The sequence below is a fragment of the Tetrao urogallus genome (assembly GCF_951394365.1).
Source record: "Tetrao urogallus genome assembly, chromosome: 22".
Taxonomy (NCBI): domain Eukaryota; kingdom Metazoa; phylum Chordata; class Aves; order Galliformes; family Phasianidae; genus Tetrao; species Tetrao urogallus.
The window spans coordinates 421,369-447,782 of NC_136835.1; the positions used below are offsets into that span (position 1 = coordinate 421,369).

The window sequence follows — 26,414 nt, forward strand, 5'->3', positions numbered from 1 at the left end:
GTCAGCAGTCCCTCCCAACCTTCCCCTCATCACCTGAGCCAAGCAACCTCCTCACACATGCACAGTTCTCTGCTCCACCTTCTCCTTTCCTCCATCCCCACACTTTATCCCACTCTCCCTGTATATCCCCAGCTGAAAAGACACAGACAGCTCCTAATGGTGAATCTGCACATCCTCCCTCTGCTCTGGAAGTCCCCAGAGCATATTCCTGAGAAGCTGTGAGCTGAGGATTGCACAGCTGCAGCAGTACTGAGCAGAGTCCAGGAACACACACTGCAATGCGCTGTGACATGCGAGCAAGGACTGCACCTGTCTCAAAGATTTTGCAGCTGGAAGGAATGTTAGAGATATGGAATGCAATCTGCCCCAAAATCAAGGTGAAAACCCAAGTCTCTAGATTTGCTACTGCTGTGCCTTGACCGCTGGGCTGGGCTCAAACCCAATCGGGTATGGGCAACAGCCAATGAACTCACCACAAAGCCTTCATCCAGCAGCCCTGCTGTTGCTTCTTGCTGATTCAGACACAACATGTTAAAAGTGAACTGCCCCAACCAAGGAGAAGGTGGGCACTGAAAACAGGAAAGGTCCAAACAGCCTCCTGGTTGTATGGAGGAGAAACAGGGCTGGGCTTTGCAGCCCAGGGCAGCACATGGACCACGTGTTCTGAGGCAGAGGAATGGCAGTGATCTGATTTCTGCCCTGCTCCTTCTGCTCTAAGACAGTCTTTCCAACCATCCTGTTTAAGCACAGGGCAGAGGAAACCTCCTGAGAACACCTCTACCCACTCTTGGCAGGACAAGTATTACACCAGTGCCACAGGGGACTATTAGAAACCAGAGAAGGCCAGAGCAACCTTCTCTGTGCTGCATGGAACATAAAAAGATTGCTCTGTCCTACCAGAAGTTGTCTGAAGGCTGTTTCTGATATATTTATAATCATATATAATATATATATGATATATATATATCATTATATATTATAATATATATAATCATTATATATTTGTAATTCGCCTTCTAAGCAGGATCCATAGAGGTCCAGGGCAAGCAAGCAACAGTACTGCAAGAGAACACAGCTCCCTAGCTCCCTAGTCAGACCCACCTAATTATGTGCACACACTTGGAGGAGATCCAGGAGCCTCCACCTTCACCTCAGCATCTTCCCTGGCCCCACAGCCAAGGGCTCCTGACACGCCCTGGCTGCAGCACCCCAACCCTGCACGGCTGCTGCCCCAACACAGAGCTGGGCAGCAGGCAGCAACAGCACTGCGTTTGTATCCAGAGTCCTCCTGGGTGCTGCTGCTGGGCCCTGTGCATCCATACTGACCTTGTTTGCTTAGCAGACACAGCTGGAGTTTGCAAAGCAGACAGATGGGGCCTCCTCAGTTCTTCTCCAGGCAAGCAGGTGGAGACACATGAAGTTACTCATAGGAAAATGCGGAATCTTAGCAGGGCTGGGATGATAATTAGGTTTGGACAGATGCTGGAGGAAAAAGAAATTCACAGTTCATTCCCCAGCAGCATCTGCAGAGATGGGAGCTCAGAAGAACAGAATTCCATTACCAGGGGTTCTCTCAACCACCACCACTTGAAGCCCCTCTTACAGCAAAATAAACACACAGCAGACCTACTCGGTACCTCCTGCTGGATGTCAGGTAGACCCAAATACTGAGAGAGACTCGAAACTGAACATCATTGTAGTAGGTACCAAATTTCATTCTGATCCCTGCAGCATTACACCATGCTTTACAGAGATCTGCATGCTGTAATGCAACACAGGAAGCTGCCTGCTCCACACACCTCGACCCCTGAAGAACAGAGATGAAGGCTACAAAAATCAATCCAAGTCTGCAGGCACTGTCCCAGCACGCTCCCCAGCAGGTATGGCACAGCCTCCCTCCTGCCCAGGGCTAGGAACCCCTGGAGCAGTCTCTGGTCTGATCGTTCGTCCCCAAGGTTGCTAGCCACGAGATTTTATTTTTTTAATACAGATTATAAATTAGCTGTTCCAAACCTGTCTCCTCATAACAAGATCATGCATTTGCTTTAATAAAGGTCAAAGTAACAACAAACAAAAAATGTGAACGCCCTCCCCACAAGTTTGCTAACGAAATCAGAAAAGCAAAGTACAAAACCCCTTTACAAATGTGCTTGGGGATTTTTTGGACATGGCTTCACCTTTTGGAACAAATCTCTTTGCACACGCAACCGCATTCAAACTGGGCAGTGTACAACAGCCCTGACTTATGAATTAAACTAGAGAGGAAGGTGGAACAGCCACAGCCATTTAAAACACATCTTTACTGCACTGTCTTTTCACATTAAACATGAGATTAAGGGCTACGACAGCATAGAACAGTTGCACAAACAGCACCAGGGAGAGGTGCAGCTGATTCTTCAGCTACATTTGTTTCTTTATTTAAGGTCAGAGATTAACAAGGGGAGAGGAAACAAACAGGGCCACAGATCTGATTTTGGTTCACCACTGCAGGGCCCTGTTTGACGTGTGTTTGCACGAGGGGAAGTGCAGGCTGAAGGCTGGGAGGGAATGCTGTGAGCACAGCCCCAAACCAACTCACGCAGCACACCAACTGCACAGCAGAAATCCTTGAGCTCCACATTTGACTCTTAGGATACTCACATGGGGGTAAAGTCCATTCTCTGAGCAAGGCCAGGACACCAACATCGCAAATGATCCCCCTAAACCTTCCAAGTTTAAATTCACAGTCCCAGCTTCAGTCTGTTTCCCCATACAGTGGGGGTAGCACACTGCATTCTCCAGGCTGCCATCAACCAAAGTGCCTTTGCTCTTACCATATGTATATCAGCTGTCTCTATCAGAGCACAATGCCATTGAAAGACTTTCCAAAGAAAGACAGAGGATTCAGAATGCCTCTCCCTACATTTCCAAGTTTCTCTTACAGTTCAACTTCTGCTTTCTCTGCTTTCTCTGCGCAGCATCAGAGAGATGGGGAGTAAAGCTGGATTTTCCACATGCCAGACTACAACCTGGAACAGAACCTGATATTGTAACTTTCTTTTATTTTCCATTTTTCTCTTTTCTGGTATAACGGGTAGGGAGCAGCAGAGATAGTATGTTTGTAGGTGGTGCTGGATGTTCCAGCTGGTTCTAAACCAATAGGTTCTGTGCAGGCATAGCAGACACCTGGCTCTGAGAACTGAAAGCAGATGATGTATCCTTACAGCAGGAAGCTTGCAGAGTAAAATCACTTCATGGAAATCTTTATTAGTGGATCTTACAAGCACAATCTTTCAGAAAGGAAACTGAAGAAGGCTTAGGCAGCTGTCCCAGAGTGTCAGTTGGTTTTGTTACCCAGGTGTGTTGCTAGCCTCCCATTTTTCTCTTGGTTTGTTTCAATCTGCGGGATTTCAGAATAGTGTAGTTTGCATACTGTGTGTACCTTTCTGAGAGGACAGGGACGTAGAACGCACGCAGCAGCTTTGAAGACCTGAAACCAGAAAGGGAAAGATAGATCATTCTTAACGTATTCATTAGTTCAAAGCAACACAAAAGAAGGTTTGCAAAATATCTGTGCTGGTGAGTCAGTGATGTAAGGAATGCCAATGGAACAAGCATACCAAGTCCAGTCCCTTTTTCTTCTTGTCCATGGGACCAAAACTGGTTTGTGCCAGCATCACCAACTTGAGGGAGTCAGCTTGCCTGCTAACCATTCCAATAGGATGTTAGAGTGAGGTATTCATCAAAAGAAGGGTATTTATCAAAAGCAGCTTAGTTCCAGGTTATCAGGGTCCAAAGAGCAGACAGTACAGCCCTGTGGGCCTTCAGAATCATACAGCTGCCTCCCACTCATCAGGGCACATCCTGAAGGTGAAAGATAGCAAGGCTGTGTTTAACTCCTGGCATTGCCTCTTCTCTATCCAATCTTTCTGATCATCTATTCTTCCACAAGTGCCTGAAGGCAGACAAACTTTGATGAACACAGAAATTTTGGAGTCTTGCTCTTTTCACAGAATCATAGAATCACAAGCTTGGAAAGGACCTACAAGATTTAGTCCAACCATTCTCCCATCACCACTGCTACCACAAGCACTAAGCCGTATCTCATAGGCGCCTCTTGAACACTGCCAGGGACGGCGACTCCACCACCTCCCTGGGCAGCCATTCCAGTTGCCTGACTGCTGTCTGAGAGAAGAAGTTTTTCCCTATGTCTAACCTAAACCTCCTCTGGTACAACCTGTGGCCATCTCCTTGGGTCCTGTTTGTTACCTGCAAGAAGAAGCCAAACCCCTCCTCATCACAGCCTCCCTTCAGGTAGTTAAGAGTGCAATGAGGTCTCCTCTGAACCTCCTTTTCTCCAGACTGAACAATCCCAGCTCCCTCAGGAGCTCCTCATAAGGGATGTGCTCCAGATCCCCCACCAGTTTCGTTGCCCTTCTCTGGACACACTCCAAGGCCCCGCTGTCTTTCTTGTAGTGAGGGGCCTGAAACTGACATATAAAAATATGAATCCCTGAAAATGTCATGGCAAATGATATCACACCACAGCGATAAGCTCAGTCTTTGTGCCTGCTAAGCAACAACTTTCTCAATAAAACAAAGACTCCAGGATGGACAAAGGCAAGGTAGTGCTCTCTGCGGCTGGTAACAAAGGAGCAGAGTCCTGGAGGCCTTGCTTCTAGTAAGAAGTTCACAGTTGATGATGCTTCTGCAGCACAAAAAGCATGAGACAATTCTGAAGTCAGACAAATCTTTACCTCCTGCCACCTTGCTTCATCAGACAGATAGCGCATGGAAGGGGTGAAGATGACAGATGACATATATACAAAGATGGCAGTTAACATATATAATGTTCTATTTGCATTTGCTTCTAAATTTGGCCCCAGGAGGTCATGAGTGTGTAGCCTCAATCAGCACACTGCTCATAAGCAATGTGTTGGTGGCAAGATGAAGTCCACAGTCACTCCAAGCTACATGGAACACTGCTACAGAAAGGCTGTCTCCAGGTCAGAGCCAGGCAACAGGCAAATTCTGCTCAGGTCTTGGAGAGCTTCAAAGATGGCAGGGTCAGGTTATTTGTTTCTAGAGAAACAATAGCTGCATTAGGTTCTTCCTAACTGCGTCTTGCAACCTGAACTTCTCACTCCAGACAATTTAGAATGAAGCTTCACAAGGAAGAAGAGAAGGGAATGCCAGAAAGAACAGGCAGTAAGAAGCTCAATCTATGCCACACGAGTCAGACCTCACACCTTCAGGACACAGGTGTGCAACAGAAGCTCATGACCAAAGCTCTCTGAGAATCTCTATGCCCCAGATGAGTGATCTAGCTACTTGTAAAATAAAAGCATGGAAACCATTTCATGAAATAAGGAAAGCATCACTGAGGGGAATGAGAAGGTCACCTATCAAACCAGGGTAATGATATTCTAGCATAAGGTGACTGAATCATTAATCTTACACTAAGAATACTTTTTTTTTTTTGCGATGGAGCATCTATGTGTGAAAGCACGAGTGTTTGGAGTGAGCAGGCAGCTCAGCCTAAAGAGCTGGAAAATGGGCTCCTCTGCAGGGAGCTGTCAGCTATTCTCCCTCTCCTGTGCCAGGATTGGAGTGCTCAGCCAATATAGAATTAAATGGACCTGGACAAAGCGGCTTCCTGAGGAGCATAATTGCAGCTTGGAGTGCTCTCTAATTCAATTAACAGCATCATTTATCAGAGCCAGCTGAGATTTACACTTGCTGACATCAATGTGAGACAGTGAGTTCCAGAAACCTCCAGTTCAGCAGGAGCATGTTTATTTTCAGAGAACAAGATCTGCAGGGATTTTTGTTTTATTTCTAAACGTTCCTTGCTCTGCAGACACTGAGCTGCAGACCTGAAATCTCCACTGCCTGCTTCCCTCACAGCTCAGTTTGAAGTAACACTCTTCTATTTCCTCCTCCCGTTCATCAAAAAAAGCTGCATTTTCACAGTGCTTTTACACTTACTTGCTAGGTAGCAAGGGGCATTTCCCACTCACTGCAGGGAAGCAGGTGCCAGCTTTAAGAACTGCATCGTTCCACTGAGCTGGCAGGGGGAGGGACACGTTCAGAGACACACAGCCTGGTTCATTGCATGAAGCTCCTGATGCACTTCCACTGACCCTTCCCTCAAACCTTCACGTCACACTTGGGGAAGATCTCTCCCCACAGACCCACTGGCTCTGGGATCTTTTCAGCTCAAAAATTTCCAGCACCTAATGTCTCATTCCAGCCCTTTCATCTCATTGCTTCCTCAGTCAGGATGCTCTCCAGTCTGAGCATCTGAGACTCCTTGCAACAAGTTGCTGCCCCGCGATGAGATTCTACCAAGAATCCAACCTGTTAGTCAAATCAAAATGATCGTACAAGTTTCTGCTGCTTTGCTTAAAAATAAGTTACTATCAAGAAGCGCTCAGCTTCTTCTGAATTCAGCCACAATCCTGAGCAGCCAGACAGACATTTATGCTTGGCAGTGTGCTGGTGTTTGGCTCTAAATAGGGCAATTATTTCATTTTATACATTTTCCCTGATAAGAAGAAGAATTTAAAAAAAAAAAAAAAGAAAGAAAGAAAGGAAGAAAAATTTCGTAGAACAACTCATGGAAATAGCATTACAGCAGGGAAGAAAGACAAAGACTTGCTTCACTACCAAGCTATGCACTTCTCTCCAGTGTAGTAACTCCTGCTGATCCTAGGCAGCACTGCAAAAGCACCTGTATGTATCTTTAAAGCAGAAATGCACAGAGCTTCAGACATTTGGGGGTGAAGAGCAGCAAAAGGAGTCCTCTGCAATACTCATGCAAATGCTTCTTTTGCCTCATTAGTGAGAGTCATTGGCCACCTTATTCTCCTCTCCTGAAGTCCTGCTCTAACACAGCAGCAGGTCTTTAGGCAAACAAAAAGCCATGGCAAGGAAACTCATTTGTGTCAGCAAGCCAGGAACATGAGAGTAACCCCATGAAAAAGCACATCATCACTATTTCTCACTGTCTAACTGCTTTCACCAGTCCTACTCCCTGGAGGGATCTATTAAGAGGAAGTAATAATGTCTCATATAGAATACCAGAGGGCACTGAATCCTGTGCTGTCTGCCCCGATATGACAGCTACATGGCCAAAGCTTTAAATGGCTGAATACCCATCTCCAAAGAGCTAAGAGTTTCTGTCGTTGTAGGAATGTATTAGAAATACTCCCAGTCTCACAAACTGGATTCCACAGTTTGCCTGGAGGATAGCAATTTCAACCCCTGCAGGACTAACGAAGAGCTGATTCTGACAGAGGTCTGCTACAGCAGCTCTCCAATGTCTAATAAAGGTGTCACCTTGGTCACTTGCACTCACTGTGGCCGCCTCCTCTCTTCATCTGCCAGCTTCATAAAACATACAGGAGTTCACTCTGAGACTGACTTACATCTATCTATCGAATTTGGCTGAAACAAGACTGCAGATTCAGAAGTCTGCTGGGAAAAGATGATGTACACCTTACTTCTTTAGAAAGGAAAAGAAGAAACATTACATCAGCAAGAAGCACAAAGGATGGACTCCTTTTAAAAATAATCCTCGTTCCCCTCCTCTTCCTGGCTTGCTTCACCCTCTAAAGCAACCTAAGTAATTAACACTGCACATACATGTTTGACAAAGGTTATAATGTGGCGAGCAAGCTGCCCTTACATGAAACTGGATTTTAAGCTGGCATTTGCCAGTTTATCTTTCTTTCCTGCATACAGCTGCTGTAAGCAGACTATTGCACATAATCAGTTCACAGATCTGTCAGTCTCTCACTAATTTCAAACAATAAAACATACCTGGAAGCATCTAGGAATGGCTTGTAGGCAATGGTTACCCACTCCTCTTTGTTGGAGGAGTATCTTGGCTCCCTTGGGGCTTCAGCTGCTGTATCCAAGTCCACTAGATAGTGGCATTTGGAAATGTCAATCTGTAAAAAGAAAGACTCTTGCTGTTTATTTCCTTTAGGCTCCTGATTGCATGCATTCATACAGGAATTTTTATTCATAGAAGCTGTTACACACCTATGAGAATGGGCTTAAAATTTCTAGCAACATAAGAAATACTTTATGGTAAAAGATTCTTAGTGTATTCAAGTAAAACTTTTATTGAGGAATAAAAGCTCTCACTACTGCTACCACAGGAGGAGAAGCGAGAAGCCTGGGCTGTCTGTATGAGGAAGTAGCACTGCTAGATACATTGCTGAGGAACCTCCAAGTCACAAAGGGAGAATTTGAGGCAGTAGAAATAATTCTGCTGGTGTTTGACTTGAGGCTGTCTAACAAACTCTTAAAGACTTCTCATAATGCTGACTCAATGAACTCCCCAGACAAAAGACATTATCTTCATTGCTGGAAAGGTTTCCTGGTGTCTAAACTGAATATTTATTTTTTTGTCTCAGTTTTTACTCTTTCCTACTTGTTTTACACCACGAACAAGGAAAACAAACCCAATAAATGATTACACAAACTCCATAACTAGTTAACTCTGCAAGTCCCAAGGTACTGACCAAGCCATGGAGAGCAAGCAGTCGCAGAACAGCAAGCATGTTATCTAGTGCAAATCATGCTGGGCTTGTGCAGGAATAACCTGGTCTGTAGCACTGGTGACCCTCACCATCTCTCTTGCAGTAGATGGACACCACACTGCACCTCTCAGACCACATGCACTTGCTGTCAGTGCAGTCATGCTTTTGTCAGCTGCCTATGACTCAATTAACTGCTTTGCCCTGACCAAAGTGTTTGGGAACACTTGGTTAAATTATGAAAAGGTATTCAAGGTAGCAATGTCATCAATGATTTGTGTGTGTGTGATCTCCCCAGTAAAATGAGCTGTGGGCAGTGTCCTCAGTGTCCTTGCATTGTTCAATCTGTTTCCTTCCAGTGGGGAATTGCTCTTGGGTATGAGCAGGGAATATTGTTAATTCATACACAGCACTGTCCTTTTTAGGCAACAGCTCCCTCCTCCTGCCTGTTTTCCTCACTCCTTCCATGTTCCCCTGCAGACATACATGCAAGCTGCTGAGACAAATATCAACTATCAGATATAGAGAAGATTTGAGCTCCTATCAGGACAAACTTCCTTTTGACAATAAGCATGAGATGTAGGATAAGTTCTGTACAAGGCAGCTCAACACAAGGTTGCATTGTGCAGAAACCACTGCAATAAGCACAAAAGATTAAGAGAATAAGACAGGTACATACAAGTAAAGGCTCATATCCTCCTCTTGAACATCTAATTGTCTCTAAGTGACACCATAAGTCATTTTCAAAAATGAATTGAGAACTCTAGAGCCTGAGGCCATGTTTACATTGCATCAGGGTGGCTGCGCCATTGCAATGCACCAGTGAATGGAACCTCTCACAGGTACAGCAGCAAGGCTGAGCTTCTGGTGGCATCATGTCTCAGCCACTGGAGCAAAGCAGCTCCTAGCACTTACTGCCTCTGTACCTGCATATTGTGCTGGCACTAGGTTCACTCATTCTCACATTTGGCACACAGACTGATCTTTCTGGCAAAAGCTCACAGTAGTGATCTCAGAGGCAGTCATGCCCCCCCACATCTGCCCATCCTGGATGTCCCATCTTTAGTGTTTCTTTCTGTCAGCTAAGAATGCCCAGAACTCTTGGATGCTCCTTCTGGTTTTCCTGGCCTGCTACCCCCCTCCTTGCAACATGTCAGTGCTCCCACATACCAAAGGGTCTAACAGCTCCCATTCTGGTCACTGAGCATTGTACATTAAATTGTAGTGGTGTTTTGAAATTTCTGAAAAAAAGGCACCAGTGGAATACAGAATAACGTGGTAACTATAGGTTGCATCCTCCACTGATCAGGATATTTTGATCTGGGAAACATCAGAGTACTAGAATAGATACATTTAGATACAGAAAAAAACCTAAGCAGAATCTTTACTCAGGTTAAGTGAAACAGAAGATAGTTTGTAATTCCTGGTCAATAAACAACTGCACTCTAACAGCCTCCTTAGCTGCATTGATGTTTCACCCCTGTGAAATGCAAGGGAGAGAAGAAAGACTGATTTTCTGACTGCCCAAAATGTAAGTAGATTTTTTTGCCACCAGATGGCTCTGTGGCATCACAACTGAACGGTAAATGAACGACACCACGGGAAGCTCAGCTAATGAGAACGTTGAATCCATTTCTTGCACTGCATCAAAAGAATGCTCCAGGCCCTGGGAGAGGACACCCAAACCACCAAGCAATATATACATACATAACATATATACATATGTATATATTGCCTCTAAGTTACATAGAATTTCTTGGAGAAACAAAAGTAACTGCTTTGAGCACTAAGGCTGATCTGACTTTTACTCCAAATGCTGCACCTCCAGTGCTTAGGAATCACCTGCCACATAGAGAGACTCCCACTTCTACCATTTCATGTAGAACACAGTGTTTGCTTACAAGTCACACTGAAGCAATAACAACATTCATCCTGGTCAGAGGGCCAGCACAGCTACGCATCTATTTGAGGATGTACACAAGATTTTAGTGGTGCACAGATCTTGAAGTGTTTCTCTGCAGAAAATCAGCCTCAGTGAACTGAATGAGAAATGAACTTCTAACTACACCCTACTCCCTTCAGTTCTACATTCCTTTTTCTCCTCCCAGTCTTTTTATTTGATGGAACTAAGTGATGGAGAGCTTGGTTTGCTCACATTCCAAACACAGGGGAGAAGACTGAAGATTCATTCTGCTCTTCAATTCTCAAGCAGAACAGTAATAGATGCTCACAGGTGAAACACTGAAATCAGTCTCACTTCTGCAGACATTAATTGCTTTCAAGCTGCCCATTACTCAGACCATTCTTCTGAACTGTTGTGGTTTTTGTTTTCCTCCCTTTTAAAGGGCCAACACACACATGCTATTTAGATATATTTGCTAGGATGGTCCTTTGCAGTTCCTAATAACTTTTTTTTTTTTTTTAAATCTGGGTATGCCTACAGTTCTTGAGGAAAGATCCTGTTTCTCCTGGTATTAACAACTCGGAAGCAAAAGTTATAAAAACCTGTTTAAAATTCACATGAAATAGCTAATTTCTAAACGTATTCCAGGCCCTTTTGCTTGCTTGAGAAATAGTAAAGGATGATATTATGAAACAACCACAAAACAAAAGTCTCTCATTCCATCAGTAACAGGGTATGTGCCAGCCAGCTGTCTGCACTATAAATATGTCACAGTTGAAGATTTCCTAAATTAAATGCAGCATAGCAGAGAACTTTTCTCAGGTGGGGATTTGCCTCCTTCCATTTCCAGTACCTATCTAATGAATCCCAAAATAAGAGAGCTTTCACTCAGCAAGATTTCTACCCACGTGTGTAGAAATCCTGTGTTACAGTGCTGCCTTCCATCCACTCCTCTGAGGGGATCACAAGTGCTCATGAAATGTTTAACTGGCCAGAGTAATGAGCCCCATAAAGCAGTGCATGTCCACTGTCCTCAACAAGGATACACTGCTCATGTAAAGGAGAGACCTGGTCCATTACAGGAGTGCTCCTAATGTACTGACAGAGTATCACAGAATCACAGCATGGCCTGGGTTGCAAAGGCCCACAGCGCTCATCCAGCTCCAACCCCTGCTGTGTGCAGGTCGCCAACCAGCAGCCCAGGCTGCCCAGAGCCACATCCAGCCTGGCCTTGAATGCCTGCAGGGATGGGGCATCCACAGCCTCCTTGGGCAACCTGTGCCAGTGCCTCACCACCCTCTGGCTCAAAAACTTCCTCCTAATATCCAACCTAAACCTCCTCTGTCTCAGTTTCACACCATTCCCCCTTGTCCCATCACCATCCACCCTCACAAATAGCTGTTCCCCCTCCTGTTTATACGCCCCCTTCAAATATTGGAAGGCCACAATGAGATTCTCCCCGGAGCCTTCTCTTCTCCAACCGAAATAATCCCAGTTCCCTCAACCTTTCTTCACAGCAGAGCTGCTCCAGCCCTCTGATCATCTCAGTGGGGACCCGTTGAAAGAGTTCCACATCTTTCTTGTGCTGGGGGCCCCAGGCCTGGATGCAGCACTGCAGATGGGGTCTCACAAGAGCTGAGTAGAGGGGGGCAATCACCTCCCTCTCCAAATATCAAATCCATCCTCTGAGGTACTGAGAGGGGAATGAAGAAAAGAGCAGGTATATAGAGGCAGTCCCCCTCATTCACTCTTGAGAAAGAAAAGATGACTAAATATCTGTACCACAAAGAATATTCAGTGCACTTCTAAGATTTAATCTGCTACATAATTTTAAAGAAATTAGCAAACAAAAATTTAAAAATATTTTAAAAATTTAAAAATATTTTAAAATAAGCATGAACTACTTTTGTTTGGGTAATACAAAAACAAGTCAGTAATACCAATGTACATTAACAGCTTCCCATAGAAATCACTGACACAGTTGTTTCACTGATTCCCAAATTAAGAACCTCTTCCTCTGTTGCAAATATGTCAAATATATTCATATTTTAAAAGAACGTACAAAAGAAAATTCCAATCTCTGTTCAGTGACAAGTATCTTCTGTTGGGAATTTCAAACTAAGTCACTTCACTTTCCTGTGATCACAGTAACATTGTAGTGAACTCAAAACTGCAATAACTAGGAATCACCTTTTCCTTTTTTCTTTTTCCCATCCTCTTCAAATGGAAAATAAGAAGATGAAGTGCAAACAGAAGCCAGACTCACATCAATCAGGAAATATCCAAGTGCTGCAAAGAGCCCATTTTTGGTTTGTAACTGTACTGTCCATAGAATACAAAATGGGAAACCCAACCACATTCTAGGCACTGCATTAATATGAATGGCACAGCAAGGTGAGGAACGTAAAACAAGAATGTAATCCTCACATATCGAGATGGCTCTTCCTTGTTTTGGTCGTTCATGTCTGTGGGAATGATCCGCGTGGCCATTGGTCCCTTGGCAAATGGTTTGGGTAACTGGCCCCTGAATTCTGACAGGATGAACTGGAGCTGCCAACTGCAGAGAACAGTGTCAGAAATCCCAGCAGGAAACTGCAGGAGGCAGTCACATTTTGTACAGAATCAAACAGAAGCACAACAAAGGGAATTTCATTGCCAAGGACAGACAGCTCTTCTAGATGAGCAATCACACTACAAAACTGTCACTAAGTTGTGACCAACAGTCTGCTGACACCAAACTTCTAAATCTTCTGTTTCGGACATGCTGTTGTCAGAGATACAAGATTTTGAAGGTTACTCCCAAAATACTTCTTGTGTGAAACAACCCTTACGGACCAACACCAAATCATAACTTCCACGTTACACAACTCACTTGTCTGGCAGAAGAAAGCTACTTGGGAATCTGTGCCATTCCTTCCCCACGCAGACATTAACTGGCCTCCCCTCTGGCACAGTGTGAATACTTGGGTCCGTAGCAATCCTGTGAAATTCTGGGTACAGGTCCAGAGGCCCATGGTAGCCTATGGGAGGCAGCACTTTGTAAATAAAGCTAAAGAAATAGACAATATCTGCATGACTTTTTTTTAACACACTACAAGTAAACGTTCAGTTATATTTTCAAACTGGTTACTTACTGAATATAATAATTTGTCTGTACTAAGAAGTAACTGGAATCCAATGTTCCCTATCCTATAAGGGGTGCTTGTTCTACAAAAGTTTCCTCACATTCTCCTGTTCTGACTGTCAGTGGCTAGTATCAAGCAAAAAGTACTGATGCTGCCTAACTTCAATGAGTTGGAATCACACTACACAGCTGTGATTCAGGAAAGGACTTGCGTACGGACTTTAATGCATCTCCATTAAGGACAAATGAACAATGACAAGTTTTTCATGGGAAAATGTTATTTCAAGTCAGATTGTATGTCTGCAAGTTTCAAGTCCCCATCTGCATGCCGGTCTGGGTGCACACTGTACATCATTACAGTTGTACCAGCTGAAGGCGAAGGTCAGAAAATTGTTAACTGATACAATTCTAGTGACACACACATAATGCACACCGCACACATGCATGTACACACACGAATGAGGACACCATTCCTCTCCCTGGAATAAGATGCAAGCTTTCATATTTCCTTATCCCTACCGTGCTCACCTAGTTAGATCAGCATAACTTTAGCTGGCCGTGTGACTTGCCAACACCAATACCCAGGAAAGCCCAGAACAGTGGTAAAATACTAACCTCTGAATAAGGCAACAGAGCGTGACAGTGACAAAAGGCCAAAGAGAAAGACAGTGCTCAGTGCCAACCAGTTGGAGGAGACCGTGTAGTGCTCCAGGCGATAGCGCTGGAATATGAAGTGGTAACACTTCTGAGGAGAGGAAAAAAGAGCAGATAAACATTTCAGAGTTTGAGCAATTTTATCAAAATGGTTTTTCAAATGGACCTCTAAGCACTGCCTACATCTCCCACCAGGTTTTTGGGCCGTGTCAGCATTTTTCATTCTAACACATAAAAAATACACAGAAACTTACACGGTTCAGTCAAGTTTTTTAACTATGAATCTAGGGTACTTATAAATTTTTCAGCTGCTCCCCCTAGGAAGGCCTCTAGTCAAGCTGTAAAGCACCCTCCACTGGAGCTCTAGCTTGGTTGTTCCCAAGTGAACCATCAGCACAGACCCTTCCAGAGACATCCTGCAGGACTTGCCTGCACTGATCAACCCTGATGACAAAAGGATGTCAAACAGTACATTAAAGTATTCATTTAGAAATACACACTAGGGATTTCTAAGACTGTATTTGGCAAACATCCCAAACTGCTGTCATCTGGTGAACATTCCAACAAACACAAGGTAATTCTCAGAAACAAAACTGCTGACATTACAGAGCTTGATCCTGCAACAAATGCAAGGACCGAAATGCATCTGGGAAGTTCCAGCCTAGCAGTGCAAAGCAGCAGTATGTAAGGAGAGATCAAGAACCAGAAGAGCAACCAGCTGTGCTGGTGAGGGAAGCTGAGTGCAAGAGCAGAAACAGAGCTAGGCAGAACAGCTGCAACGGGCTCTAACAGGGATGAATAACTGCAATCCTTCTCTTTCACAGAGGAGAGATAATTAATTCGGAGCTTTGGGAAGGCTGATAGAATGCTTTACTCTATGATACATCACAGCTGCTTTTTACTCAATATAGGTTTTTATTCTTCAAATGCCCAAAACAATTTTCTTACGCCTAAGCAAGATAACTTTTTCAAATCAGTGAGACTACTCAAGCAAGTTCCTAATCGCTGTGACATCTCTTGGATGTGATGTCAACACCACAACATCACAAGAGCTCCTCACCAGCAATTCCCCCTGGAAAAAGGAAGGACTCAAAGTCATCATGAAATAATCAGTTGAGGAAATATTTTCAACTGTTTGTCACTTGACATAACCCCAGATGGGGATGTTCATAGACCATACAGACTATTATGAAGTCTGCATTGGAGGCTAAGGTTAGATCCTTCAGCATGTTATCCAGAGAGGGAAATCCCAAGTATTTTTGCTGTTGTATTCACAATTTACAGAGGGCTAACAGATTTTGACATACTCTCAGTCAAACTATACAGGGAGACTATGGTTTATGTTGTAAAATCAACATTACACAGTTCAGTATTAATGCATTTTGCTTCCAGAGTCTCAAGACCTATCTATGAAACATGGTCCAAAAATGAAAATTAGTTAGCAGATTAAAAGTGACCAAAAGTTATGCATGGGACAGTCCTGAACTATGTAATCATTACAGACTGTGTCACAACCACACATACTCTACACATATTCCCAAGCTTTCGGAAAGAGTGTTAAGAAAGGGAGCACTTAGCTCCCTAAAGCTATGAGCTCATAACAGAACAATAAAACCCACATTCCAGAAACTTACCTGAAGAGCAGACAGAGCTACAGCACTGCAGAGACATATGAGAGGATAGATGGGAAAGAGAAACCTCTCTTCTTTGTGGGGCTGGCTGAAGAAAATTATGATCCAAATGTACATCGGAGCTAGTGTCAGCCAGTAGGGACGGCCCAGATTCTGAACTGAAAGAAACAAGAACTCAGCAGAGTAGCAACACTGCATGTTTACACCACTCTTCCTCTTGCACGCACACCCATCGGGTGCATTATCACATTTATATTCAAAAGTCCACTCTTCTGAACCAACTCACAGCCTTCAGGCAAACCAACTGCGTTCTGAGCAGCTAAAATTCAGGTAATACATCCAGTCAGCACACAGTTCTACTCAGATAACTGTCATAGCTTCCCATAACACACAGACTCTTGAAGACAAATGCAGAGATGAGTGGACGGGTCATTGAATCCACATAAGGGACAAAATCCAGCAAGAGCTGACATTCCCAGGCAGGCAGGAAAGCAGAAACTGCCTGTCCTGCTGTGCATTATGCTTTGCATGCAGAGATCAGAATGAATCTCCTCTGGATGTATTCTTTGCTTTTAAATGGCATTTTGGGCTCTGGTGTTTCCACAACCCTCCTGGCTTCATTATAAAAATAACAGCACAAGAGGTCTCTCAGGTATCTTCTGGTCAATGCAGGAAATAACTGATTCAAAAGTAACAAAAGTTACCCTGAATTTTAGTCACAATGAGGACGGGTCCCAGAGCACCTAACATTTTTCAATCCCTTTTCTGCCCCTTTGCTACTGCCAGCAGCAGAGAGAAACAATTAAGCTAACAGTGTTTCACAGACAATGAGAACAGAGCACTCAGCAGAGTGGTTCCTACTGTTGAAAGAACACCAAACGAGCAGCAGGAAACCTTGCATTCACACGATCTCCTGTTGAACTCCTACTGGTTTCTGACAGTCTGTCAGTCACATCCAAAGAACATATATTTGCAAATGGCCACTAACACACATTATCAGCAAAGGTCATGGTAGTACTGTTTCTTGTATTTAGTACAAAATCACAGGGCAGAGCCCCAGCTGGGCTGATGAAACTGGAAGCATCAGTTGACATTTAATGAGCCCTTGTCTGGAAAATGGCAAGGGAAAATTCATGCTTTCAACACATCTTTTCTTATATAGTCATTTGCCAGACACCATGTATTCCAACTGATGTTATTTTACTTAAGAGAAAGCCCAGTAGGAAGTAGGGGATATTCTAGTCCCTGCTTTCTCTACTTTCAGTATATCCATGCCTGTGGGAATGCTTCCCAGTGCAGACCATAGCAAGACTGTCTGCCAGGGCTCAGTTCTGCAAGTAGAGTGCCCATTCACAGCACACAGAGCCCAGGCTCAATCCCAACATGGGCAGCAGGAGACTCCAGAGAATGCCTTCTGGCAGGCTCAGCACCAATAAGGGAAAAGCTGGAAACAACTCTGCTCTCCCCAGATGTTGCAGTAATCATTATGGCACTGATAACAAAAGATAGTTTCAGAGAAGTGTGCAGGAAAGGCTGCCATTTCCAGCTGCAAAGACAGAAATGGCAATGTAGTTTCTTCCCACCTTAAAAGTTCTGACAGGGCTATTGCTAATGCATTTGTATGCCTGGCTGAAGACCGTGTACTGTAGAACTTGTTAAGCTTATTTTGGGTATGAATAGTTTAGCATTGACAACACAATATTATTCTTGAGGTGAAGACAGAGAACACAGGAGTCATCCTTAAACAGGAAAAGCACATTCCTGCCCTTTTGTAGACGGCATCTCACTGCCTCTTCTTTCTACACAGTAATTCCATTGTGGGGTCAATACTGAACCAAGTAATGAGCCCTAGGAACTTTGCTCTCATTCCATAAACTTTCCCTGATCCTAGTTTCACTTCCAATAAAAAAAAGCTGCTCTTTGGCAAATCCTCCTTCTTGTCTCTCATATCCATCCTGCACTCACCATGAAATTTCTGAAGCAGACTCTCCATGAGACAAGTCAGTGGTAGCACAAGCAGTGCCAAAATAAATGCCACATTGAAATTCAGAAAGCCATTGATGAAATAGAAGGACCATGGTTCTGTACCTGAAAGAAGAGAAAGGGAAAGAGTATTTAAGCACAAGAATGCATGAGAACTGGGTGTCATAGCAACTTCATTCCTTCTCTGCCTGACACAAGAAAGATACCCAGCAGCAGACAGCAGTTCTCTGCACTGCAGGTATATTGAAACCAAAGAATGGAAAAGGTGTGCACAAAAGATCGTTGTTTTCTTTGTCATAAGTGACTTCACTTTTTTCCCACTGGATCATAGTCAACATCACACGTGCTGCTCATGTTTCACAAGCCACTTTAACAGTCAGACTTGCCCAGCAACAAACAGGTTCTGCAACACAGAACTCACCCCTGCCCTAAGAAAGCCTCCAAAACAAGAGGCTGAAACTTGTGAAATCAGGAATTTCTACTCCAAATTCATTCTAATTGTAGAGAAATAAAAGATACAACACAAAACCACACAATGCTAATAGATGATTATCAGCCTGGAGTGATGATGTATTTATACACCATGTCAGCAGGAACAGAAAATGGACTAAGAGGAACAAGAGTTCACATTCACACTTCACCCCAACAACTGAAGTTCATCCAGATGCCAGCTCCGTTACCTCCTCAGCAGCAGAACTTTTTTAGGCTTCCCTGGTTCGACTGGTTTTAAATGTACTTTTTAACAGGAGCAAAAAACTCCGCCTCCTAATACTACACACTATTAGTTGCAAAGACTGGCAGAAATTCCCAGCTAACAATCATTTAATTGGATGCTTAATTCACGATGCTTAAAATCCTGAACAGTAAGGAGTGCTGGGTCCTTGCACTTTTGCAGTGTGATTAGCTCAACCAGTCAGTGACTGACAGGATGGTGCTTAAATCACTGCATTGTTGTGACAAGAGTCAAATGCCACAGCAATTTCCTGCACCTACAGCCACTTAGAGAAGGGTCTGTGTTGCAATTAATCAGACAACTGAGGAGCGGCAAGAAAAACCACAATCCTCTGCAGCTCCTACAGTTAACATGATTAGAAGATGCTCTATTAACGTCAGAATTCCAAGCAACTGAAATATACAAAACATGCAGCTGTTAGCACTAAAAGCAAACAGCAGTTACAAGTTCAGGTTTAGGGAAGCAGAGATCCTTAAGGAAGTGAATTATTAGCTCATCTTCTCTCTCCCTCCATGTGCCTCGTAATTCTTTTCAGTCTCACAACAGTACATGAGAGTCTGAATAAGAGATATTAGTCCAGAAGTAGGATGCTGCTGAAGAAAAAAAAACAAAAATCACACAGCCTTTTCTCTTAGACTCAAGCCTTTATGCAAACCAAAAAAATACTACAGTGCTTACACTGAAGATGATATAGGTTAATTATTCCCATCACATCAAAGCTGGGAAATCCCAGTTGCAAACCCGCAAGGCACTGGACAGCCTTCCATCTTCCCTTACAATGAAGCGCTCTGAAGTTCCAAACCCACCTTGTCCTGACCACACTGCACTGAAGAGCAGTTTCAAGCAAAATCTTTTTCTAGCCAAAGGATGTCATGTGAATTTCACTATTGTGGGAATCAAATGTTGTTTCTGCATTAGAATTGTATAATATTATTTTTATTTCGTGATCTCCGCTATCATAGCTCTTTTTGGGAGTCCTTCTACTTAACTTGGGGAAGATCTCTGACAGTTTACATCACTGATCCTCTAGACGAACCTTCCCAGGAACGCACACTCTGTATATAGGTGTATATCTGTATATTTTGTCATACACACTGCAAGAATATCCTGCACGAGAGCAAACCAGAGAACAGTGATGGCCTGCCCGAGGAAGCGCCTGAAGAGACATCGGAAGGCCTGGCATCATCCCCAGTGCTCTTTGTTCAACAAAGACTTTAAAGAAAATTACCGCATTGATACGACAAGGAGAGCACCAAGACATCTTGGAAACAACAGGATGGCTGCTGACTGACACCAGGTAACAAATAAATTAACACGTAAATAGCAAATGTAAACCTTCTGTAAGACTGTGAACCTGGAGTACCCAGCCAGTGGGGAAATAGGGGAGGGGGGGAGGCAAGGGGGAGAAAGCAGGGTCTAAAGGATGCCATGTTGTGTCCATAGGCGCTCCTGCTTGCGGGACGCCACCATTGCAACTGTGAATAAAATCTGCTGTTATCAGAGATACTGTCCTGACAAACATTGCTTGGATATTTCCAAAACTATGAATAAAACCCTTCAGAAAAAAACTGGTCCCTGGAGGCTGCTGGAAACAACTCATGCTCCATGTGAAAAATGTCAGGCACAGGCCCATTCCAAAATCCAAAGGCAGGGCCTGAAGTTTTCACTGCAGAAAATTCACAGCGACAGACTTCAGAGCCTTACTGCAGAGATAAAGGACCACAGCAAAGCAGCTGCTGCCATGTTGTGTCCCAGCACAAGGAACTCAGCACCACCCAAAACAGCCCCTCAAACAAACCACTGAATACAGCCTGCAGGGCACTGCCAGAGAAAGCCTCACTACCAACCACTGCCAAATCCTCCCTAGAATGTCTCCAAAAAGTATGACAGATGCTGCAAAGAACCTGCCCTGAGCACCCCAAAATCTCTGCCTGTCTCTCTGGAGCCCTACCAGAAATGCAACACCCCCACTCTCCATCTCTAAAAGCACGTAGTGTGAATGACTCGGTGCAGCAGCAGCTCCCAAACAAGTTCCATGGCACTGCCACCAAGATTCACACCTGACCTAGGTCACCCAGTATTCCAAGGGCCAACACCAGGAAAGTCCTGAAAGGCAGATGAGTTGCCTACTGATTAGATATCATTGATGACAGCGCTGATGCTCCTTGACATTCACCAATTATTTCTAAGATCTTCAGGAATTCCACTGAGGTCACCAGTTATTTAGGTCCACTGAGCTAAGCTCCACTGAGGTCACTTAGTTATTTCTCACAGCAGTAATTTCCATGTCTGCACTGTCTGAAACGGCCTTCTGCATCAATTCTCACTTTTTGCTAACATAAACCTGACAAAATGAAACATTAATACTGCTTTTAGCTCTGTCTCCCTCATAAGCCTAAGCAAAGCACCAGCTTTTCCCCTGTAAACATAGGTAATTTTTACATTGCTTAAGGAAAAAAATAAAAAGGAGGGACTATCTATAAGCTTTTAGAGTATATAAGAGTATATTATATAGAGTATAAGCTTTAGAGTGTATAGGAGAGTATCCTGAAAGCTCTTTCCTTAAAGAGCTTCTAAAAAGATGGCAGGAGAAGCCTAAGCATGGTTATCATTACTTGTCACTGACTCTCTCTAACTTATCAGTCTTCAGAATGACTGTTTTCTGCTCAATTTGTTCATCCAAAAGAAATGAGGAGATCAGGTGTTGCCTCTGTGAGCCAAATTGGCTGAAACGCAGCATGATTCCAACAGGTTATTACCCTTTCCTTCTTCTCCAGAGTCCCAAAGATGCCTTTAACCCCACAGAACACAAGTACATCAGGAACCTGATATGAACTGAAGGAACTGTGGGCTCTGCACTGCTATTTATCCTCCCAAGGTTCTGCAGCCTGACCGTGAAGAACAACGGTAGCCAAGAACTGGATTAAAGCTGACAAATACACACATTCACACACCACTGGTGCCTACTACACTTGTGTTACATCCAGACAAATTTGATATTAACACCACTTTGCTGTGATATTGTGTTGTTGAGACATCTCATGATGGCCGGTAGGGCTTCAAAGTGAATAAAGGCTGCTTAATTCACAGCACAGAGAACCAGCTCGAGATATTTGACGGTGCCTTGTCAAATTCCAGCTCGAGAGAGACATCCTGTGGCAAAAGAGCTGGAATTGCAACCCTTCAAAGCTTGCAGGATGTCTCTGAGTGCATCAGAAAAAGATCAGCCATGAAAACCTGGTGTGTAACTGTCCCCTGACAGCAGCAAGGAAACCATCACCTCCCACATCTTATCTTAAACTCACCATAGAGATCAGGTCCGTGGGAGGTGAAGACGTTGTACAAAACAATGTTGAGAGGTGCAACTACCAGCTTCCCATAGTAATAGCTGTCCACAACTACAAGGGGCACCTGAAAGAAAGCATCTGTTATTTGCAGGGAGCCAGAAGCTTTTAGCTGGATCGCCCAACAGCTGTGAGTGATTTTGTTAACTGAACTTGTTCCTTCTATTGTGAACCCTATTGTGAACCCAATTCACTCTGTCTCTGCATTGTTACAGGGACTTACCAGAAACAGGATCAATGACACCACACACCAGTTTAAGAAGCTTTTCCACCTCTGCTTCAGTACTAACAAGTCAAAGGCAATGGGAAGCCTGAAACAGAGACCAAGCATCAACTGGAGATTATCATTCCCAGACAGGCAAGAAACATCAGACAAAATGCCAAGTTCCTGGGTTCTCCTCTCCTTACCCAAGAGCTGCACTGAAAGGCCAGCCCACTAGTGCTCCAGCAGCTATGCCTAGCACTGCTACAGAGGTCTTGTCCATATACCAACCAGTCATGGCAATAATCGTGGTATACATGCAGAAACTGCTTGGGAGGAAAGCTGCAAAACAAAAAAAACAAAAAACCAAAAAACAAAAAACAAAAAAAAAGTAAAGAAAAGAAAAGAAAGAAAAGGCTTAGCCCAGCTTTCCCATGATACAAAACTACGTGATGCAAAATAAGGCCAATAACACTCCCTTCGCTCCACTGGAGGTGGGATGCTGTGTTGCAAATTCACATTTCAGAGAGGACTCCAGTTCTGCCAAGGCTAGAAATACTCCTCAGTGGCACCCAGCAGTGGTTGGTTACCTGTTGACAGCACCTAAGGCTGCATGGAACACCACCTACAACACCTGCTTTACCTTCTATATTCTGCTAGACTGAGAAAGAAAATGGAAAGTATCTGCTCAAGCAGCAGCAGGAAATGTGACTTGACAACTGGGTACAGACTGGTGAAAAGTGAGTGAAGCACAGGGAGACTGAGGACTTCCTACATTGTTCCTGCAGTGTCATTTCACCATTCACCATTAAAAAAAATAAAAGACAAGAGGGGAAATACTAGTACTCATAAGCTATATTTCCATTTTGGTTTCTGCATGCGCACAACAGAACAAGCCTTTCCTCAAAGCCTGTCTTCACCTCACTCAATACTACAGCAGGTGCTTTATCAGCCTTACAGTAGCTGGCTTGGCAACGGAGTACAGCCAGCCAGAGGACAGAACACAAAGGCAGGTGACAGTGCCAAAGTACAAAAAGACAAAGCCCCTCTTTGGATGAAAAAGACAAAATCCTCCTTGGATTAGAACATGTTCAAGGAAGGCAGGCCAATACCCTCTTTAAGTACCCTGGACCACTGCATATAGAACAACAGAAATTCTCTTAAAATGCCTTTGGTTTTTATGGACAAGATCATTGCTGGTGTCACTGCTGTGTAAACTCACCTGCTGATGAACAAAACATCCCTGTGCTGAGTACTAAGAAAGCCAACATGAGACGACTCACATGTAGTCCAAACTTCTTGCACACAGCCCTAAGGAAGCAAAAGAGAATCTGAAACCACAAAGATGATCCCAGTACACGAAATAATAGTAGTAATGCATGCAAAGCCACAAACAATCCACAGAGCATCCCAAGAGCTTTAAGGTGAGCAACTCTCATTACTCAGACACTAAAAGCACTCTGAAGACTGCCTTGAAGACTGCTTTGTATTTAAGATCTTCCTAAGCTATACTAGGTGCAAAACTTGGCTTCTACCAGAGTAATTTCCACTCAAAAAGTTTCATGAAGAAACTGTATCATCATCATTCTAAGATTCGCACCGATCTCAACTCCTCTCTGGGCACAAAGGCCTCGCTCACATTCTTTAAACGAAACCGTGGCCAACAGAAACACGGTGCAACACAATAGTTTGGAAGTCACAAATGAAAAGGCAGCAGGCAAAAAAAAAAACTCAGCTTAGACAAGGTAACTCATAAGCTATGATACGTTCAGCAGCATCTCATTAAGTTACCTTGCAAACATGTATTTTGAAGTTTCACTGTGAAGTAATCCCACTTGCACATTTATACATCAGCTTCAGAGCGTACTTCCTCTGGCAGTAACAGCATGCTACCCACACTTGCTCCAAAATATTCTCAACAGACAGATTCTAATACTCACTTATAAAAGTAGAGTTCACAAACACAGCTCAGGAATGCCAGGAAGCATCGTAGGAAATAGAAGATAAGAACCTAGGAGATGCACTCAGATTCAGAACAAGGTTTGCAATGAAGCTTACACACCTACTGCTAACAAGTGAGTCCACACAGCACAGGTTCTAACAGGATGGAGCAGCTCCAGCAGCAGTGAATGAACCTCTTTCTAGAGGTCCAGATCCTGCACCAAAGGATGGCTAAAGCTCTTGGCAGCAAAAGGCCTGCCCACTAAGTCTAACATCCTTCACAACAAAGAAAGCAAACTGAAACAAAGCCCACTGATCTGTTTTTTTCTAATTTTTTCTTACTGTTGTTTTCTAAAACATTCCTGAATTATTTTTATTCTATCTTGTGAAATAGTTTACTAGGAAAAAAGAAATCAAAACAGTCACTGATAGCAGGAGCAGAAAACAACAGGAGCTTCTAAGACAAAGGGATAACAGTGACAGCTCACAGGGACCAGTGAGAGCCCATGGCTACCAAGCAACTACAAATGGCAGGAAACACCTGCCCTGTTGGGTCAATTTCTCGACCAATACAGAGCCTGGCAGAGCTTCCCTGCAAATGCCTGCTCACTCTTCCTTTGCTCTTCTCAAATTGCCTCACAAACCCCTGCATACCCTTACAGAGACGTTAGCATTTGTAGACTTAGCGTTTACAAAAGCACTGATTTGTTTCCTAATTCTGACAACAAACAAAGCAGCTGTGTACTACAAACTAAAGGTGCATTTATTCACCACAAAGCAATTCTGATGTATCTGATTTACCTTGTTAGTCTGCAGGACTCTAGCGTGGAACAAGGCTGGTAGGGCATGAAGCCACAGGTATGCATAGGAGCGGATGGCATAGGCTGGAGAGTACTCCCATGTCTGAAACCCCTTCCCATAAATGAGGTAGTGTGTCTAAAATGGAAATTAACAAGCATTTATAAAGTGTTTCACACCACAGACAGTTTGAACACAGTTTATCAAAAGGGTGTCAGAATGCCTACATTTGTGCAGGCCAGATCACAGGCTGGAAATATACCACCTGCAGTGCTGGGGCCCAGGCCTGGGGGCCCCAGGACAGGAGGGATGCAGAGCTGCTGGAGCAGGTCCAGAGGAGGGCACGAGGCTGCTCAGAGGGCTGGAGCACCTCTGCTGTGAAGGCAGGCTGAGGGAGTTCAGTTTGTTCAGATTGAAGAGAAGGCTGCGGGGAGACCTCATTGCAGCCTGCCAGTACTTGGAGGGAGCTTACAAACAGGAGGGGAGTGACTGTGTACAGAGCCTGATGGGGACAAGGGGGAATGGCTTTAAAGTGAAAGAGTGGAGATGTGGGTGAGCTGTGAGGAAGCAATCCTTTGGTCAGGGCGGTGAGGCGCTGGCGCTGCTGCCCAGAGAGCTGTGGGTGCCCCATCCCTGCAGGCACTCAGGGCCAGGTGGGATGGGGCCCTGGGCAGCCTGAGCTGGTGGGGGGCAGCCCTGCCCACGGCCGGGGGTGGCACTGGGTGGGCTTTGAGCTCCCCTCAGACCTGAGCACTGCAGAAGCGGCAGCCACCCACCGGCTCCCAGTAGTTGAAGGTCTCATCGCAGTCAGAGATGTTGCTGAGAAGCGCAGCGCAGAACCTGGCCGAGATGAGACACTTGAAGGCCGTGGATCCTTCGGGGGCCCACACCTGCCCCGCCTTGCTCCCGGACGGCCTGGTGCAGAGAACACACAAAACGCGCGCTGCAAACGCAGTAACGCGAGCAAACCCGAGGCGTGACGCCAGGCAAAGGCTGACAGGGGCCCGCACGCGGGAAGTCCCTTACAGCACGCAAGGGCTCGAGAAGCCGCAGCACTTCCGAACATCTCCCCGAGGACGTCCCCCGCCTTCTGCACCGCCCTCCTCCCGTCGGACCGCCGGCTCCGGCCCGGCCGTTCCCCGTTCCCCGCTCCACCCGCAGCCCCCCGCCACCTCCCGCCCGCCCGCCCCGCGCACACAACGCGTCCCGCAGCCCTGCTCCCCCCACGCCGACACGTACTCCGCCCGAGCCTCCTCTGAGCCCGCCGCCTCCGGCCGCGAGCGGGCCGCCTCCCCTCCGCCCCCTCCTCCTCCTCCTCCTCCTGCCCGCGGCCGCTGCCGGGCCCCTTTGGCCGCCATGCCGACTCCGGGCAGCCGCCCGCCCTTTCGCTTCCTCCAGCGGACGCGACGGGAGCGGAGCCGAAGCCGCGGCCGCCATGCCGGGTGTGGGCACGGCCGCGCTCCGCCTGCGTCGGCTGCCGGGGGCGGGAGCTGCTCCGCGGCACGGGCGAGCGACGGGGAACGGGCGGGAGCCGCGCCGTGCGGTGCGTGCCTGCAGTGCAGCCGGAGCTTCC

General features: G+C 45.1%; 1 protein-coding gene across 1 annotated transcript; it reads right to left on the minus strand.

The window, feature by feature from the left end:
• Window positions 1-3,345: 3,345 nt before the first annotated feature.
• Window positions 3,346-26,199, minus strand: ALG9 (ALG9 alpha-1,2-mannosyltransferase; the record flags this gene model as incomplete). The annotated part of the gene is made up of 15 exons (XM_079545822.1): window positions 3,346-3,469; window positions 7,804-7,934; window positions 12,859-12,988; window positions 13,304-13,451; window positions 14,171-14,300; window positions 15,844-15,998; window positions 17,806-17,928; window positions 21,862-21,967; window positions 22,124-22,211; window positions 22,309-22,444; window positions 23,325-23,413; window positions 24,043-24,113; window positions 24,845-24,979; window positions 25,618-25,756; window positions 26,081-26,199. The coding sequence occupies 15 exons, from the start codon at window positions 26,197-26,199 to the stop codon at window positions 3,346-3,348; spliced, it is 1,824 nt and encodes a 607-aa protein (XP_079401948.1).
• Between the last annotated feature and the right edge of the window lie 215 nt (window positions 26,200-26,414).